Genomic DNA, 19,225 nt, shown 5'->3' on the forward strand with positions numbered 1-19,225 from the left:
AGCTTGCACGATGACGTGTACAGCACGTACGACGGGACTAGAAATAGGAAGTCCAATACACAGCAATGCAACCTTCCGCCGTGTAAATCCTTTCTGAGCATGCGCCATTCTTAGTCCGTCGAACTAGCCTACTCACGAGCGGATTGTCCGCTGAAACCAAAGTATGATGGACAGTATTACGGAAATTCCGAAATACTTAGTACGCCAGACTGCACGCTGAAAAAGTCCGCTGAAGCCCACACACGAGCGGACTGTCCGCTGAAATGTGTTTCGACGGACTAAGTAGGCCATACAGTCCGCCCGTGTGTACGCGGCTTTAGCTTTGCACCTCGAGCTATGTTGTTCTTGCTTTTCAGTGCAATCCCAGACACATGAGAAACAATCCTGCCATAACGGGTCTACTAACACCAGTGCTGCCTGTAGTGCACCCACACTGAATTTTAGGAGTCTTCCTTAGCACCCAAGTGTGGTCCCTTCCTCAGCTGTATCCCAATTGCCTGATTATATCTGATCATCATCTGATGACAGTTTCAGGCATAATGTCAGGTGGCTGTTTAAGTTGCAGGTAGCCCCAAGTTTTTGTTGTTGTTATTTTAACTGCTTTTGGGCATCCCAGCTGTGTCTACATCCTGTGGTCTTTAATGAAAGGGAAAGAAAATTAGATTTTTTTGGCTTACTATAAGATCCATTTCTTGAAGTTTCTTAAGAGAAACAGGTTCCATGCCTCTGTGTCTATGATGTGGCTCTTATTGTTGCTTTTCTACAAAACTGAGGCATACTGGGAGTGGGAAGGGTTATGCCAAACAGGTCATTGTTTGACAGTGTCCAAATCCTCCGTTAGGCGGCAGTATAGCTCAATTGTCTTTAAAGTCTGTGTCCCCTAATGAACAAGAATGGATTTTGCAATAGGTACAAAAATCCATGTACTTTCATAAGGTTCTAGTATTACCATAGTCACAAACTAAACATATACAGACCCCTGTACAAAAAAACAGTCACTAAATACACTATTCCTTTTAATGTAAAAATTTTATTGAACATAAAATATTCAACTTACAATAAAATCCAAGTCAACAAGGCATTGTGGACATAGGAAGAGATCATACAACAAGCTTCTGACACGGAGACGTTCAAACATTGAAATGCATTCATTAAAAGTCTGTACATTCGGACACACAAACATTCACTATTCTTCTGCACTGTTGCATCTGCTGACGTCGTACATACAGTGCCAAGCAGAGACAAGCAATGATTCACACCCAGGATTCAGCATCCTGATAACCTAGTGTGAAGCTGAACTTGAAATGATATGGTTCACTTTCTGTTACTCTCATAAAACCAGTTCTGTTAACCCTGTCTTTTCCAATGAAAATAAACAAACTGAACAGTACTGTCTATGCATTCAATTTCTTCTTTTAACCTGAGCATCTGAGTACTACAGAGGCTTGAGAACCAACAAATTGCCAATTTCAGCATTATACAATTTTGAAGAAGATGATCTGTTTTGTTAGAGATGATCACAGCTTTTTAAATTCATGATGTCACTGACTGATAGTCAGACGTGGACTACCAGTTGTTTTGGTGCCTTTTATTCAAAGTATAATTGAACCTAACACACAAAAGGTGTGCACCAGCTAAATGCACAACCTTGCATTCTGCAGATGTGGTGGTACTTTTTTTTTTATGTTTTACCTTTATTTTCACCTGGTGATTAAGCCAGTGACCCAAATTCTTAGGATAACAAAGCTCACACAATCTTCAGGACAATAGAAACTAGATAGGACTACAGAACCCCAACCTATTCTTGATAGCATTAAGAAGTGTGGTTCTGTAGTTCTCAGAAACAGCTGAAAACAATGTCAGCACAGAAAGAGAGCATAGGAAGCTATCAGCTCACAAGATTTCTGGCAAGATTAACAGGAACCTGTGAAGATAAAATAGGTAAAATGGTCCAAAAGGGACCAAATAAAAGATGTTCATAGTTAGAGTTTACATAAACTTTAATGCCGCATAGACACAACGGACATTCCGGCAAACTAGGTCCGACAGGATTATGCCGTCGCACAATCCAATTGTGTGGGCTAATCCATTCATTTTGTGGTGAAAAAATATGGCGGACCTAGAAATAGAACATGTTTCAAATCTATCCGACAGACTCAATTCCAACGAACTAAAGTCAGGAAAACCGTTCGTCTGTGTGCTGGTCCGACGGACCAAGTACGACGCAAGGGCAGCTATTGGCTACTGGCTATTTTTTTATCCCGTTTATGTCACCACATTCAAACCAATAGACTTTCGAACGGACTTAGTCCGTTCATATGTGGCCAAGTCCATTAGTTCGGAAAGTCAGTCGGAACTCCGCCGAAACTCCGTTGGGAAGACTGTCAGACCTAGTTTGCCGGAAAGTTTGGTCTTGTACGCGGCATAAGTCTCCAATGCTTTTCCAGACAGCAGCTGAATTTCTTATTACAGTGTAATGAACATTAATATAGACAAGGATGTACCCAGCAAAAATCTATGTTGTATCTAATTAGTGAATTGTTGCATACTCAAGTGCTATTTTGTAAGTCACAGATTTATTTTAAAGTTCAAACCAGACTAAAGTAAGTTACTCAACCCCAAATTTGCAACAAATATTATTTCAGCTTTTGAAGTAAATATTTTCCTTAGAAATGTAAAATTCTTAAATTACAATCTTTTAAACTCTTAACACCAGACATTGCTCTAAGCCAGATGGGCAAATGTGGCCTAGTATTGCTCATCTCTTCTTGCTTCATGTTTGAAACCACTCCTCATTTACAACTCATGATCATTTACTACTGTATGCTAAAAAGGAGTTAAAGAACAATAATGAACAAATTAGTTGAATAGACCATACGGTTTGCAGCACTGAAGGCTTAAACCAAGGTCTAAACAAATATTAAGATCACCATTATTAGTTATCTGCAGTTCTCCAATCTCTTGATCTAGAAAAATATTCTTAAGGAACTACAGCATGTGAGGTAAAATATCTAGAATACCTTAATCCATGGCTTTCTCTGGTTTACTCAAGATCTCAAAGACATCAACAGCATCCAGACATATCTGGTGAACCAGGGTCAAATTTAATTTCAAGTATGGATACTGTATCTTTTCTTGTCAGTGCTAAAAACACAGTCGGTTGTAGAAGTCTTTAACTGTTGATTTTACTCTATGGATGTTATTTAACAGTGTCAAATTCTCTCTCTATAGCATAAGCATAGCTAATTTCTCAATCTTCTTTTTAAGGAACTATGCACACCATTATCCCACTACAGCAGTGCTACTTTTCATTAGCAATACTTTGGCCATTACTGTCCATGTCCTAATGGTAGATGTGAGACTGAAAGGCTATCCATGTGTGAGTGTCAGTAATAGTGGGGGAGGTGAGGGGGTCACTCTTGTGAGCCAGAGTTTGATGGAGTGACTCCGTCATTGTGCACTCCTCTTCCCACCATCTCTTGACCCCATTCTCTGTGGCTGGACTCCTGTAGCCCACGTCCTTTGGTTTCAATGGGAAGGAAGCAAGAAGCCAGTGCTGCTAAAAGACAACAACCACTGTACACCAACACTGTGAGATATATAGAAGACTCGAGCATCACCTGTAAGAAAGGAGAATAGATCTGTAAATGCTTTGCTGAAATAAATGAGAGTGGAAACCATGACATTACAGTTACTCCTGGCAAAGAAGAGCAGCACGAGCGTCACAAACGCCAGTGTACCCCACCAACACAGCACCCGCCCCCACCTTTCCTGGCTCTGATCATGAGCCCCCCATGCACCTGGGGCCCAGGGCAGTGCCCATTCCTTAAGATGACCCTGCATAGATGCAAAAAAAGGTGAGAGGAGCTCTCTCAAAAGTAAAGGGTATTTCCCTCTTAGGCAGTTGTCACAGAGACAGGGGTCCCTGTTGGAGGATTTTCCCACAACTTTTGTTCTGGTGACAACTTTAAAATTCTGGATTTCTGTCTCAATGACAATGGACAAAGGACAAATAGAAAGGGACACAGACTAACCCATTCACACTATCCATAAAAAAAGGTTTTGCTTTTACAAACAATTTAATTCTTTAAATTATTTCTCTAATATTGTCACAGATTTAATATTGTCAAATGTGACCTTTTTAATATTTTTATTGAAGTATTTCACAAGAAAGAATACAAAAGTTACGACAAAGAATGTGTATATTCCACAATATAAAATACGTACTGAATGGGTAAAAAGTCCAAACATTTTTAAATATAAAAGAACATATAAAAGGGCGTTCTTCCAAATAAGAATCTTCACAGTCAGTATAGATTGTACTGTCAGTGTGGGGTAACCCCAGAACTTTTTTAAAACTCTAAATAATGCATTTACAAGGCACATTCCAGGCTCGTTTTACATTAAAGGACAGAGCAACTACATATTGCATTTTCAAACTTAGGGTCAGCTCGTAAACCCCAATGACTTGGAGATGAGCCTGGTAGTAACTGTATACTGTACATTCATGAAAGGGGACCTATACCTGCAGGAAAAGGAAGCCACATCCCTCATCACCCAGAAACCGGTCTTCACTCTGAGGAAATAGCAACTTTTCTGGATTTATAGGGAATAGACAAGGAGACGTGAGAGGTATAAAAGCAAAGACTGAAATAAGAGAAAGAAGAGGGGAAGACTTGAGGGGGAAAGTAGGGTATGCCCAGGCACACGAATCCCACCATCCTGAATTTGCCTTTAATCGGGTATGGATCGTGAATCTCCAGTCAGGTACTTGACCCATGGGTCCCAAACTTCCTCAAACATCCACATTATATCATTCAAGATTGATGATATGCACTCATTAATCATAATCCAGGAAAGTTTGTGCTTGCGCTGCTCGAAATGGCAAGACTATTTCCAAGATTTTGCAACAGTAATTTTTGCTGATATAAGTTTTAAAGGCTATGAGACATCTCTGGGGTCTCGAGGCAGTCTCCATCTTGCAGCCCAGCAGAGCTTGTCTCGAGATTTGACAAGGTGAGAGTGTAAATGAAGTTGTACACCCAAATCCAGTAACGCCTTACATTATGGTACTGCCACCAAATGTGGCAAATCGTCTCTTCGTGCCCGCATCTGCGGAAACACAAGGGAGATGATCCCAGTATATAATTTGCCAACCTAGCTGGGTTCCATGTACCATTTCAGAAGCACTTTATAATTCGCTTCAATAATAGAGGTATTAATGAGAGACCTCAAGGCCTCCGTAGCTATAGAGTGCCACTCAATCGTTTCCTGAAGGTCTACCTCCCATTTTTCCATATAACCCTGTTTGACAGGAGTATTAGTCAAAATAGTATAGATTTCTGAAATACGCCTTCGGATTTTATCAAGTTTCTGACACAAATATTCCATGGAGGTCATGGTTGCTATATTGGAATTTTGTGATAAATGGTATTTAACGTGTTACTAAAACCAGTACTATGAAAATACTTTATCTGCCCCCTTCTGTTAAAACTCTCCTTGTCAATATCCCTCTGTGATCACATAAATCAGCTATTTGCGGAAAGCCATTATTGGACAACCGGGCAAATGTTCTGGGGCTGAGGCCCGGGGTGAATTCCCTATTTCAAAGAATTGGGGCCAGAGGGATTTGCTGGGATTTAAATTTGTGAGATTTTGATAGTCTATCCCAAATTTTCATGGATAGGCATAGGATTGGAGGCCATCCCTAGGTGTCAGCCATAGGATATGGAAGATTGGTCGATCCAGACATGCATAAGCCTCCACTTGCATCCAGATAGGGAGAGGCTGATTGGAATGAAATTTGGCTAGCGGGGCCAACTGTGCCATGTAAAAATACTTAAGCAATTCTGGCACATGTGACCTTTTGTGTAACGAGTAGGTATGTGTAAATTATCTCCCACAAGGGACATTGCATTTTAGCAGATGGTGCTTCCATGGTGCTTCCAAGTCGCCTCCTTGTTTTTTCAACCACTTGCCGTCTGAGCCAGTTCTGACATTTTTCACATACATTTAAAAAATCAAATTTTTTGCTAGAAAACTACTTAGAACCCCCAAACATTATATATTATCTGAAAGCATGGGCCTTGGAGAATAAAATGGTGGTTGTTGCATTTTTTTATGCCACACAATATTTGCACAGAAGTTTATCAAGCACAATTGTTCAGGGAAAAAATTGATTTTCATGAATTTTACTGCACACAAACACAAATAATGTTTTGCAGCTGCAGCCACTGATGAGGCTATACATATACAGTATGTACAGCAGAGAATAGTTAAGGTATAGCACATCAGGAGAGACTGGTGAAACCTAATATGTACAGCATCAAATACAGAAAAGAAAGGTGGGGGGATCCTTCAGATACATGAAGGATGTGAATAGGATTTACGAGGAAAGTATATTCAAAGTAAGGCTGAACTCAAGAACACAAGGGGCTTCAAACTAGCAAACTGAAAGTTCACAATAGTGCCAAAAAATATTATTTTACTGAAAGAGTAGCTGATACTTGGAACAGACTTCCAGCAGAGGCAGTGAGTAAATTTACAGTAAGTGAATTTCAAAATAGTTGGGAGAAACATTGTTCTATTTTCTGACAAAAAACTCAATGGACTACTTGGTCTTTATCTGCCATCGGTCTTCTATGTTCATCTCATGCAGGCTGTTAATTTTGGATAAATATTGAGTCAGTAGGCAAAAACATAGCCTATAAAACTGACAGGTAGCTTGCAGGCAAGGCTGAAACATTGCCAGTGATTAAGGCAGTTTATTACTATTACAGTGCTAGAAAGGGTTGGGGGAACCTTCTGCTTAGCTTTGCCTTACTGCCCAGAGCAGAATATATGCCGACTTCAGATAGTTAGGCTTGCAGTTGCCACCACTGCTTTTAAAACTGTACTGAGGTGAGCAGAGGCATCGGGGGCAAAGACTTAATAAATATTTTACTGGGAAGAGAAAAATGGAAGTGTACACTGTCTGCAGTAAAATGCTTGGCTATGAGAGAAATGTTGTGTCTGCAATATTTATAGTGTATTATACATAATGAACAGTTTTCATTTTTACCTGTGCAATAAAAGGTGTGATTAATGCCCCTACACGAGCCATCCCACTGCAAGTTCCCAGACCTAGTGCTCGTGTAGCTGTTGGATAGACCTAAAGGGATAAAACAAAACATCAATATATTAAAATTCTTACTTATGGGAAAGACATTAGAGATAGCTAAAGCATATTCAATGCAATGCAAACGAAAGCAGCAGCCAAAGCCAAAAAAATAAATAAAAGTTAGCAGCTACAAATACAAAATACAAAAACTTACCTGTCCAGGGATCCAGCGCTGTCCTCACTCAGGCAGGGTTATCAGAAACCTTCGGGTCCCTGGTTTCCGACATGTTTACTTTGGGAACTTAGCTATGACTCCTTGTGGCCATATAGCCAGCTTCCCGCTGCTCATATACGAGCTGCACTGCAGATTGTGAATAGTCCTGCAGCCTCCTGGGACCGGCGACATGTCCCAGAAGGCTGCGGGCAAAGAGAGGGGGGACAAACCCCCTCAGCCTAGTCAATCTGAGTGGAAGCAGGAGAGGGTACCTTACCTATCAAAACCAGGTGCTTGTACCCATTTCCACTGGGATTCCAACCAGGTACCCACTCCCCCCCCCCCCCCCATAAAAATGTGCCCAAAAGTAGGAGATGAGAAGACAGAAAAGTGGAACTTCCCCTTTTGGGTAAAGTTCTGCTTTAAATTGCTAAGATACCATTCCTTGCTCCAAAATACATTTGAAACATTCAATCTATTGTTAGCCTTAAGGCCAAACTCAACTACATCCAGAGGAATGCTTTCAATCTTAATTGTCTTCATGACAGATTTACTGTCCACTATGATTTTTCAGGCTCTTCTGCTGTTACTAGCCATCTTGTAAGGTGCTGAAGTAGCAGTCACACATTCTCCCGATTCTTCCCCTTCTTTTCCCATTAGCCATTGATAAATCATCTTATATTCTATTCACCGAATACAAGGTGTTCTGTGACTGGACAAGAGGAAGTCCTGTTCATCTTCCCCTCGTCTTGTATCAGTAGGTGATGGGGGAGGAAGGGAAGAGCATGCTACCACTACTCCTGCTCTGTATGAAATGGCAAGTCACAGTAACAGAGCCCAGAAACTCAAAACTGACAGTAAATCTGTCATGAAGACAACTAAGATTTTTTGCATTCACAGAAACCCTTGAAATGCAGTATATACAGCTTTATGCTGGATCAATCTTTGGGATTTAAACGTTTGGTAATTAAAAAAATAATAAAAAAAAACAACATACTTACCTCTATTCTGATTTCTCAGTTTTCGTTCTTTTTGGAGCAGACAACCTGCAACTGTTAAGTCACTGCCCTCTGCTCTGCCCCTTCAGCCGCCACTGGAGCAATGGGCTGAAGAGGAGAAGGATGCAGCTGGCTTTGGCTCTCAGCTGTGAGCTGAGAGCTGGAGCCAGCTGTCAATCAAACAGCTCCTGTGACCCATAAGAGAAGTCTGGTCAAAAAAGCTTTAGCTATACTTCTCTTTTAAGTAAAACAAATAACATGCTTTTTTCCTGGAGTTGGGCATTCAGAATAATAGGGGAACATTATAGCTGCAGCATTTTTTTCCTGGAAGAGCTTCTCTAATTTAGACTTCCTTTAAAGTATGAAAACAATATACCCAAACAGTTAATTAAATTTTTACATGTTTGGATACAACAGCTACACCATTGTTGGTGAGTTATGTTGACAGCACAGATCAGACTGTGTGACCATAAAACTCTGATAATACACGCAAGCCAACTGGTCTTCATAACCATTGTATGAGACTGATCTTCATAATCATTCTGGGACTTTTAGCGCCCCATCAAATGCCAATAGCTGGCAATGCGAGGGAACAAGCTGCACTCACTGTGTAGCTCACTGTGCTCCAGACCTGATTTGAGGTGGTGGACTGCATGTTGGGCACCAAGGGGTTAGGTACATGATGCTTTGCTTAGCATATTACATGTCTTACCCATACCTCCCAACTTTTTGCAATAGGAACGAGGGACACTTGTGATGTATCACTGTGAACGTTAGAGCAAGAGCAACAATTCTATCCCAAGACCTCCCATGTAACTCTAAACAGGTAAACACTTTTAAAGCATTGCCTATGGAGATTTGTAAGTACTGAAGTTTGGTGCCATTCCACGAGTGTGAGCAATTTTAAAGCCTGACATGTTAGGTAGCTATTTACTCGGCGTAACATCGTCACATTATACAAAAAAATCGGGCTAACTTTAGTGTTTTTTTTGTTTTTTTTTAGTTCATAAAACAGTTTATTTTAAATTGCTGCACAAATACCATGTGACATAACGACCGACCATTTTATTCCTTAGGGTCCCTGCTAAAAAAAAAAAAACATATAATGTTTGGGGGTTCTAATTTTCTAGCAAGAAAAGTTTTATTTTTACATAAAAGAGCAGAGTGCCAGAATTGGCCCAGATGGCAAGTGGTTAAAGAAGAATTATACAAAAAAAAAAAATTATGAGTTAAACCCATAAGTGGTATTTTTTTTAACCACTACATAGTTAGTTACATAGTAGGTGAGGTTGAAAAAAGACACAAGTCCATCAAGGCCAACCTATGTGTGTGATTATATATGTCAGTATTACATTGTATATCCCTGTATGTTGCAGCCGTTCAGGTGCTTATCTAATAGTTTTTTGAAACTATTGATGCCCCCCCTGCTGAAACCACCACCTGTGGAAGGGAACTTCACATCCTTGCTGCTCTCAGCCCTTGTACACATGGTCGGAGATTCCGACGGAATGTGTCCTATCGGACCGTTTTGTCGGATAATCAGACTGTGTGTGGTCTCCATCGGACTGTTTCCGTCAGAGTATCCGATGGACCAAGTTTTCCAACTTGTCCGTAAAATTTTCTGACAAAATGCTCCGATCGGACATACTCCGATCATGTGTAGCCTACTCCGACGGACAAAGTGCCACGCATGCTCAGATCAAATTCCTAGACCAAAGCTATTGGCTACTAGCCTGAACGTAGTCCCGTCGTAACAAAATAAGGTCATCACGTTATGTACAATCGGATTTTCCGACAACTTTGTCCGACCGTGTGTATGCAACAGTTTCGGACAAAATCCGTCGGACAAAATCCGTCGGACAAAATCCAACGGATTTGGTTGTCAGAATGTTCGACCGTGTGTACAAGGGCTTACAGTAAAGAACCCTCTACGCAGCTTAAGGTTAAACCTCTTTTCTTCTAATTTTAGTGAGTGGCCATGTATCTTGATAAACTCCCTTCTGTGAAAAAGTTTTATCCCTTTTGTGGGGTCACCAGCATAGTATTTGTAAATTGAAATCATATCCCCTCTCAAGCGCCTCTTCTCCAGAGAGAATAAGTTCAGTGCTCGCAACCTTTCTGCATAACTTATATCCTCAGACCCTTTTTTAGCTTTGTTGACCTTCTCTGTACTCGCTCTATTTCCAGTACATCCTTCCTGAGGACTTGTGCCCAGAACTGGACAGCATACTCCAGGTGAGGCTGAACCAAAGTCTTGTAGAGTGGGAGAATTATCTCTTTATCCCTGGAGTTTATCCCCTTTTTAACGTATGCCAATATTCTGTTGCTTTGTTAGCAGCAACTTGGCATTGCATGCCATTGCTGAGCCTATTATCTACTAGGACCCCCAGGTCCCTTTCCATCCTAGATTCCCCCAGGTTCAACCCCTAGTGAGTAGATTGCATTCATATTTTTGCCACTCACATTTTTCTACATTAAACCTCATTTGCATGTAGTTGGCAATTTAATGAGGTAGTTGGCAATTCAAATTAATGGGGTGTAGCTGGCACCCCATTCATTTGTTCAGATCTTCTTGCAAGATTTCCAAATTCTGCGGAGAAGTTATTGCCCTGCTTAGCTTAGTGTCGTCTGCAAATACAGAGATTGAGCTGTTTACACCATCCTCCAGGTAGTTTATGAACAAATTAAACAGGGTTGGTCCCAACACAGAACCCTGAGGCACCCCACTTACCACCCCTGACCATTCCGAGTATTCCCCATTTATCACCATCCTCTGAACTCGCCCTTGTAGCCACTTTTCAATCCATGTACTCACCCTATGGTCCATGCCAACGGACCTTACTTTGTACAGTAAACGTTTATGGGGAACTGTGTCAAATGCTTTTGCAAAATCCAGATACACCATGTCTACGGACCTTCCTTTATCTAGATGGCAGCTAATCTCCTCATAGAAGGTTAATAGATTGGTTTGGCAAGAACGATTCTTCATGAACTCATGCGGATTACAGCTAATGATACCATTTCATTACTAAAATCTTGTATATAGCCCCTTTTAACCCCCTCCAAGATCACACTATTGATGTTAGGCTAACTGGTCTGTAATTCCCAGGGATGTATTTTGGCCCTTTTTTAAATATTAGTGCTACATTGGCTTTTCTCCAATCAGCTGGTATCATTCCAGTCAGTAGACTGTCAGTAAAAATGAGAAACAATGGTCTGACAATTACTTGACTGAGTTCCCTCGGGTGCAAGCAATCTGGTCCTGGTGATTTATTATTTATACTATTATGTTACGTTTCCCAAGTCTATTTGTAATTCTGTCCTCTGTTAGCCATGAGGGTGCTTCCTGTGATGTTTCATGAGTACAAACACTGCAGTTTTGGTTACTGAAGCACCCCCGATTCCCTCGTGAAGACTGTGGAGAAGCATAACTTCAATACCTTCGCCATCTCCCCGTCCTTTCCTCATTTTTTATGGGGCTAATATGGTCTGTCCTCCCTTTTTTACTGTTTATATACTTAGAAAATGTATTGGGATTTTTTTTGCTCTCCTCCGCTATGTGTCTTTCATGCTCTATCTTAGCTGCCCTAATTTCACCCTTACATATCTTGTTGCATTCTTTGTAAAGTCTGAATGCTGGTGATGATCCCTCAGCAATGTATTTTTAGAAGGCCTTCTCCTTTGCTTTTATATGCATTTTTACATTAGAGTTAAGCCATCCGGGACTTTTGTTCACTCTTTTAAATTTATTTCCCAATGGTATGCACTGGCTAATGCCCTTTTTTAATATGCTCTTAAAGAAAACCCATCTCTCCTCCGTGTTGTTGGTTTCTAAGATTTTATCCCGATGTATATCTTCTAGCAAGGTTTGTAGTTTAGGGAAGTTGGCTATTTTGAATTTCAGTGTCTATGTGTTCCCGTAGTGTTTCCTATTTGCGTGATTTATACTGAAGCCAATTTATTTGTGATCGCTGTTTCCTAAATTGCCCCGTACTTCCAAAATGGTTGATCGGGTCTGTATTGTTAGTAATCAGTATATCTAGTAATGCCTTGTTTCTAGTTGGTGCATCTACCATCTGACCCATGAAATTGTCCTGCAAGACATTTAGGAACCGGTGAGTCTTAGAGGAATGCGTGGTTCCCTCGGTCCAGTCTATGTCTGGATAATTAAAATTCCCCATTATGATAACACTTCTTATCCTTGCTGCTAATCCAAATTGTGATAAGAGGTCTGTCTCCCCCTCTTCCCTCAGGTTAGGGGGCCTATAGCATACTCCCAGTATTATTTTTCCCTTAGCTTCATCCGTTTGGAGCTCTACCCATAAGGATTACACCTCCTCCCTAGCTCCCTTATTGATGTTATCTCTCAAATTCCCTTGTACATTATTCTTAATATATAGGCAAACCCCTTCCCCTTGTATACCCACTCTATCCCTGTGATAAAGGGAATACCCTTGAATGGTTGCCAGCTAATCATGAGAGCTGTTGAACCAGGTCTCTGAAATTCCTACAAAATTTAAATCCTCCTCGTTCAACAGCATCTCTAGTTCACCCATCTTGTCCACCAGGCTCCTGGCATTAGTGAACATGCCACGTAGTTGAGACTGGTCGTATACTGTCCTTTTATTGGGTGTTCCGAGATTGCAAATAGGACTTGTTACTATACTTACCTCAGGTTTATATGCTTTAGTCAACCTACCACTAATGTCTCCAATACCACCCTATGGAATATGTTCATTGCTGACTATCTCTACCTCTGGACTCTCCCCCCGTCGCCTAGTTTAAAAACCCCTCTAACTTTTCGACCATCTTCACTCCTAGCAAATGTGCACCCTCCTCATTTAGGTGCAGTCCGTCCCTTCTATAGAACTGGTGACCGACTGAGCAGTCGGCCCAGTTCTCCGGGAACCCAAACCCCTCCTTACTACACCAGCTCCTCAGCCACTTGTTTAATTCCCTAATCTCCCTCTGCCTTTCTGGTGTGGCTCGAGGTACAGGTAGTATTTTGGAGAATACTACCTTGGCAGTCCTTTTCCTCAATTTAGCTCCTTAAAATTGTTCTTTAGGACACTCCCTCTGCCTCTGATTTTGTCATTGGTGCCAACATGCACCATGACAGCTGGGTCTTCCCCAGCCCCTCCCAGTAATCTGTCCACCAGATCCGTGATGTTGCTTTATACTGGCATATAAAATTTACCAATGCTGAAATTTGGAAACTGGATGAATGGTTTAGCACTTATAGATCAGACCAAAATGGGGGACAATGAGAAGAAAGGAGGGACAGAGGGACTTTGTTCCAAATCAGGGACAGTCCCTCGAAATCAGGGACAGTTGGGAGCTGTGGTCTTACCTCTGGAGTGTAAACATAGGCAGCTTGGAATCCACCTGAAATAAAGGCTCTTGCTACGAAGAGTAAAACTGTGAGCACATTCCTGAAAAAAAAAAAAAAAGAGTCAATGCTGAATAGTCGCAATGTAAACTATTAATATTTTAACAAAAAGCCATCAAGACATTTCAGGCTAATACTTATCTAGAATATAGAGTCTGTTTTTCAAATGATTTTTAAAATAGGCCTTATGTTTATTTGTTAGGGCATGTGTTGATGATTCTTGGCCTTGTGTTGATGGGAAAATGTAGGGTGCATTTAGGATCAGTTTGTGATCTTTCTGGGATCATTCACAGTTCATTGAAAGGCACATTTAACCCTCAGCTGACTGCCTTATAAAATGCCTCATCTTACTTCAAGCTGCTTTCCATTTCCATTGACTTGCATGGAGAGAGAAGCAAGTTCTAATGTGAGCAAAAGCCCATTGACGCAGGCCATTAAGCTGGGTACACACAGGCCGAATATCGGGAGACAATGGCCAGTTAAAAGAAAAACATCCGGCCATTCGGCCCGTGTGTATGTCCAACAGAAGCCAGCCGTTCGGAAGTTCTTTTGGAAGTGCAAGCTTGGCAAACCAGCATCCGACCAACTCCCAATTAGCGCTTTCAGCCAATGGCAGAGAGTGCTGATCAGAGTGATCTGACAGGGGAGCCAACTTACCTTGCATGGTTAGTACATCTTTTTTTTTTCGTTTGTTCGAAAAAACGAATAGTGTGTACCCGGTTTTAGTGTTGCAATGTTAAGCTCATAGTAAAGAAATACACCAATATCTTTCCAACTCAAGAGAAAACTAAGCTGTGCTATGATGCCTAAAATAGCAGCTGGAATTGTCTATTAAAATATAACTAAAGCCAACTTCTATTTATTTTGATATAAAATATGAAATAGCTAGAACCTTTGTGTTTGTCACATTGAAGAGATTTCTGTTCACTTCCTGTGCAATAGAAACAACAAGGATGTAAAGGAAAATATTTCCAGAGTAAGGGGAAATCCTCATAGAACTGTCCTAAAAAAATTTTTTTCTTGTGCTGACAACAACTGTAAAAATGTTTACATTACAGGGACTAAGAATGAAACTCCCAAGCAGAGTCACAGACAGCAATGCAAATTTGGCAGCAGTTAAACACTTCCACACTGTATAGTTAGTCACAGAGTCAGTCTGTTTGAAAAAGGGCACAAATCCATCCATACACAAGGTTGATCCAGAGGAAGGAAAAAAATCCAATAAAGCATGGTCCAATTTGTTCCAGTGGGGGGGGAAAAAAATCCTTCCTGATTCCCTGGGAGGCAATCGGATATTGCCTGGATCAACCACCCTTGGTATTATTACCTATAAATATTAGTTTCCAGTTGTATTTTGTGCATTTAGGAAAGAATACAGGCCTTTTCTAAAACAACCTACTGAGCTGGCCAGAACTAGTTCTTGAAGGAGTTTATTCCACATTTTCACTGCTCTGAGGCCAGGTTCACATTTGTGCAAATTGGATGCATGACATACGAGTGTGGCCGGCTCTCAATGGAGTCAGTTCACACAAGTCCGGAGCGGCTATAGTCCACATTCCAAAAGGGTCCTGTGTGTGCTTGGGTCCGGTTCAGGTTGAATTCCTGCAAAAAGTTGGACCTGATTTGCACCTGAACCAGTGAACAGAAACGCACTGGACCCCATGCTGGGAACCGTGGCCACATATATGTGAAACCAGCCTTACTGTGAAGAAGCCTTTCTGTATCTGAGGGTTAAATCTCTTTTCCTCCAGATGTAAAGAGTGTCCCTTTGTCCTTTGTGATGACCTGAAAATGAATAACTCTACAACAAGTTTACTATAGTAACAACTAATATAGGTATGCATGGTGATCATATTTCCCATTAATCACCTCTTTTCAAGAGAGAATAAATTCAGTTTCTCTAATCTTTCCTCATAGCCAAGTCTGCCTTGCCTCTTATCAGTTTGGTTGCCCTTCTCTGCACTTTCTCCAGTTCCCCAATATCCTTTTTGAGAACTGGTGCACAAAACTGAACTGCATATGCCAAATGATATTTTACTAATGATTTGTACAGGGGAAAAATTAGATCTCTCTCTCTCTCTGGAGTCTGTGGGGTTGATTTACTAAAACTGGAGAGTGCAAAATATGATGCAGCTGTACATGGTGGCCAATTAGTGTCTAACTTCAGCTTGTTCAATTAAGCTTTGACAGTAAAACCTGGAAGCAGGTTGGTTTTTACACAGAGCTGCACCAGATTTTGCACTCTCTCTAGTTTTAGTAAATCAACCCCTATGCCTCTATTAACACAGGAAAGTATTTTAGAAACTAGTAGCTTTAGAAACTGCAGCTTAGCATTATACGCAAAAAAATGTTGGCTTATTGTTTACCTAATATAGCATATGACATTTTTTTTCCCTGATTTGATGGATGCTCCTGAATGTTAAACTACAAATAGAATGTGCAAAGTCAAGGGATTTTAAAGGCATATTTTATTAATTTATTAATATTATACAGCAATGGCCACTTTTCCATGTCAGATCTCATATCTCACATTAGGATAGTTGCAGAGTTTCTAAAGCCAGCCAAGCAGTGGCAGCTGGTGAAGTTTTAAGATGGGTGAGCGCTAGACCCCACCCTTCCTTTTTGACGCCTCACACTTTTCACAAACCACACTCCTTATAGAATCCATCCACTCTGCTTCCTGTAGTACGTCATATACCAGGCTGTACATTATACACAGGACTCTGTACATCATATACCAGGCTGTACATTATACACAGGGCTCTGTACATCATATACCAGGCTATACATTATACACAGGGCTCTGTACATCATATACCAGGCTCTAAGAAAAACTAAAAAAATAAAACAAATAGTCATCACATTTAGGCACTGGAATAATGCAATATCTTACATGTTTGCCTTTGGGTTCAATATCACTTGAATCCATAACTCAGAGCAGGTCTACACAAGGTATTATCACTTAAAGTGCATGTTCACAAATAACAAACCTATGGTGTTATGATCTCTGTGGAACTACAAGTCTCAGGATGTCTTGTCCATGCCTATGACAATGGTTCCTTAGTCCCTCAGCAGCAAAAACATATAAATGCTTGAATATCATCAGAAATGTTGCATATGTATAACACGCACTTTTTTCCCCTGAAAATAGGGGGAAATCGCGGGTGCGTGTAATACGCCGATAGTGTACCGGGGGGAGGGGGACGAGTGCCGCTGGAAATCACCGAAACGCTTGACTCTCCATTAGCTCCCCTGCGATGTCCTGATCACATAGTTAGTTCCTGGCTAAGGAACGGGGGAAACTCCTAGCCTCTGCCCTTTTCATAGAGGACACATGGCTTGTTATAGAAGCTCCAGCTCTATAACCTCTGCAGGATATCGGCGGAGCTCTGGACAGGATTGCAGCGGGAGTGTGCAGGCTCTACAGCATGAGGGGAAGGAATCAGTACTGATCGCTCCGGGATGCCTGCAGCATACTTAGCCCAGGAAAGCTCTCCCAGCCTCCCCTCAGCCCCTGCCAGCCTGCGGGAGGATACCAAGCATGTGGTGGAGATGCAGTCTGGCTGAAGTAGTAGAGGATACCTCTGAGACCGGACACCAGGCTTCCTGATTAACCCGGCCAGTGCCAGCATCCAAGTCACCTGAACTCCTTAATTTATGGCATCCTGACAGCCAGAGCTTCTACAGTGCTGGCCCCTTGCAGAGGGTGCTATACAGTGCCATAGACAACAAAAGGGCAAGGTAAGGGCGCTCATCTCCTTGGGGGGGACATATCAAGATTAAGTCCTTATTTTTATATTGTATGAACAGGAGGGTATTACTACCATGGTTTATTAAAAAAAAAAAATTTTTTTGAAACTTGTCTCTTAAACTGCGGTGCGTGTTATATGCTGGCGCGTGTTATACACTGATAAATGCGGTATATATAAAAAGAATAGCAGCAGTTCCATCCATCAAATCCTTAAATCAGTGCAAAGATTGGACAGATCTAAAAAATTGGGGGCACCTACCCAAAATAGTGAGGTAAATCTCAAATGCTCTGCACTAGTAGTAGACATCTAGACACAGATAAATGTGCAGACACAGGCATCACAGCAAAGTAAAAAAATAAGACAAAGCTTAAAAAAACAAAAACAAAAACGTGGGTTTAACTATACATGATCTGAACTGCACAGTAATAAATCTGGCACATAACTGCAGCTTAAACTCTGTCCTTATGACTGATGCCTTGTACACACGGTCGGACATTCCAACAACAAAATCCGTTTGATTTTTTCTCAGACGGATTTTGTCCTAAACTGGTGTTGCATACACACGGTCGGACAAAGCTGCCAGAAAATCCGATCATTCGGAACGTGATGACGTTTGTTCGTTACGACGGGACCACGTTAAGGCTAGTAGCCAATAGCTTTGGTCTCGTAATTTGATCTGCGCATGCATGGCACTTTGTCCGATTGGAATGAAAAAGTCTGATCAGATTTTTTTGGCAGAAAATTTGAGATCCTGCTCTCAAATTTTTTCCGTCAGAGTTTCCAACTGAAAAAGTCCAATAGAGCCCACACACAAACGGATTTTCCGACAATATAATCCGATTGGACCTTTTCCGTCTGAATTTCTGACCGTGTGTACAAGGCATAATAGTTGTGCAAGAAATCGAGCAATGGAAGAGTTAATGAGCAATAAAAAAATCTACAATTTAATATAAAACAGAACGGCAGAACCGAAGCATTAAAATTATAATTAAAATCCTCATTATTAAACTTAAATGAAAATGCATAGAGGTATAAGAATTTAAGGCATAATTAGCAGGATCAGACGAGAATGTAAAAGCAGTAAAATACCCAGTAACTCAGACAAAAGGAAACAAAAGGAAGATATTATCTGTTGGAGGGATCAGGAATGACTGGAGGAAGATGTCCAGAAAACTGCACAGAGATAAGACAGTCTGGAAAGTGATTGAGGGATGTATAGCAAGGACAAAGCATTGTCACGGCTTTATGAAGCAGGTCGGGGAGGTTAGGAATTGTGAATGCTAACATGGTTATGTGCAAAAGCAGCTAAGACACAGCTACAATTATAAAATCTCTCAACATGTCAGCTAGGCAGCTGGCAGATGTTCTTCATTACTGAAAAAAACCCTCAGGGCTGCATGGTTCTTACTTTGCTTTCTGCTCCGCACGGGCCATGCAAAGAACGGAGTTGCTGAGGTCACTTATGGTTTTCGTAAAACCCGGAAGTAACCTCTAATTTAAACAACAATGCTCCTACCAGTATTGATTCTATGGGCGAAAGCTAAGCGGTGCTTTGGTTTGCGCCGCAAGGCGGGTTAAAAGCCCGCAAATGAAGCACCATGTCTGCAATCTCGTGATTGCATTGACGTGGTGCTTCCCATAGTGCACTGCGTCCGACGCCTGGACACTTAAGGACCTTTTTTTATTTATTTATTTTTCTTAAAGGGCCAGTTTAAAAAAAAAATGTGTTTTTGTTTTTTGGTGACTACAGGAAGGGGTGCAGCACCAGGGCGC

General features: G+C 41.2%; 1 protein-coding gene across 1 annotated transcript in view; it reads right to left on the minus strand.

Moving 5' to 3' along the window:
• Positions 1 to 1,010: 1,010 nt before the first annotated feature.
• The window catches only part of SVOP (SV2 related protein), a 78,141-nt gene continuing 59,926 nt past the window's right edge, over positions 1,011 to 19,225 (minus strand). The window contains exons 14-16 of the mRNA XM_077461300.1: positions 13,662 to 13,743; positions 7,061 to 7,150; positions 1,011 to 3,620 (exon numbers count right to left, since the gene is read on the minus strand). Coding sequence (XP_077317426.1) covers positions 3,414 to 3,620; positions 7,061 to 7,150; positions 13,662 to 13,743 — 379 coding nt within the window. The 3' untranslated portion in view covers positions 1,011 to 3,413. The remainder of the gene's footprint in view (positions 3,621 to 7,060; positions 7,151 to 13,661; positions 13,744 to 19,225) is intronic.

This window comes from Lithobates pipiens, unplaced genomic scaffold, assembly GCF_037356315.1.
Source record: "Lithobates pipiens isolate NorthernLeopardFrog02 unplaced genomic scaffold, aLitPip1_a1.2 Scaffold_3, whole genome shotgun sequence".
In the NCBI taxonomy this organism is placed as follows: domain Eukaryota; kingdom Metazoa; phylum Chordata; class Amphibia; order Anura; family Ranidae; genus Lithobates; species Lithobates pipiens.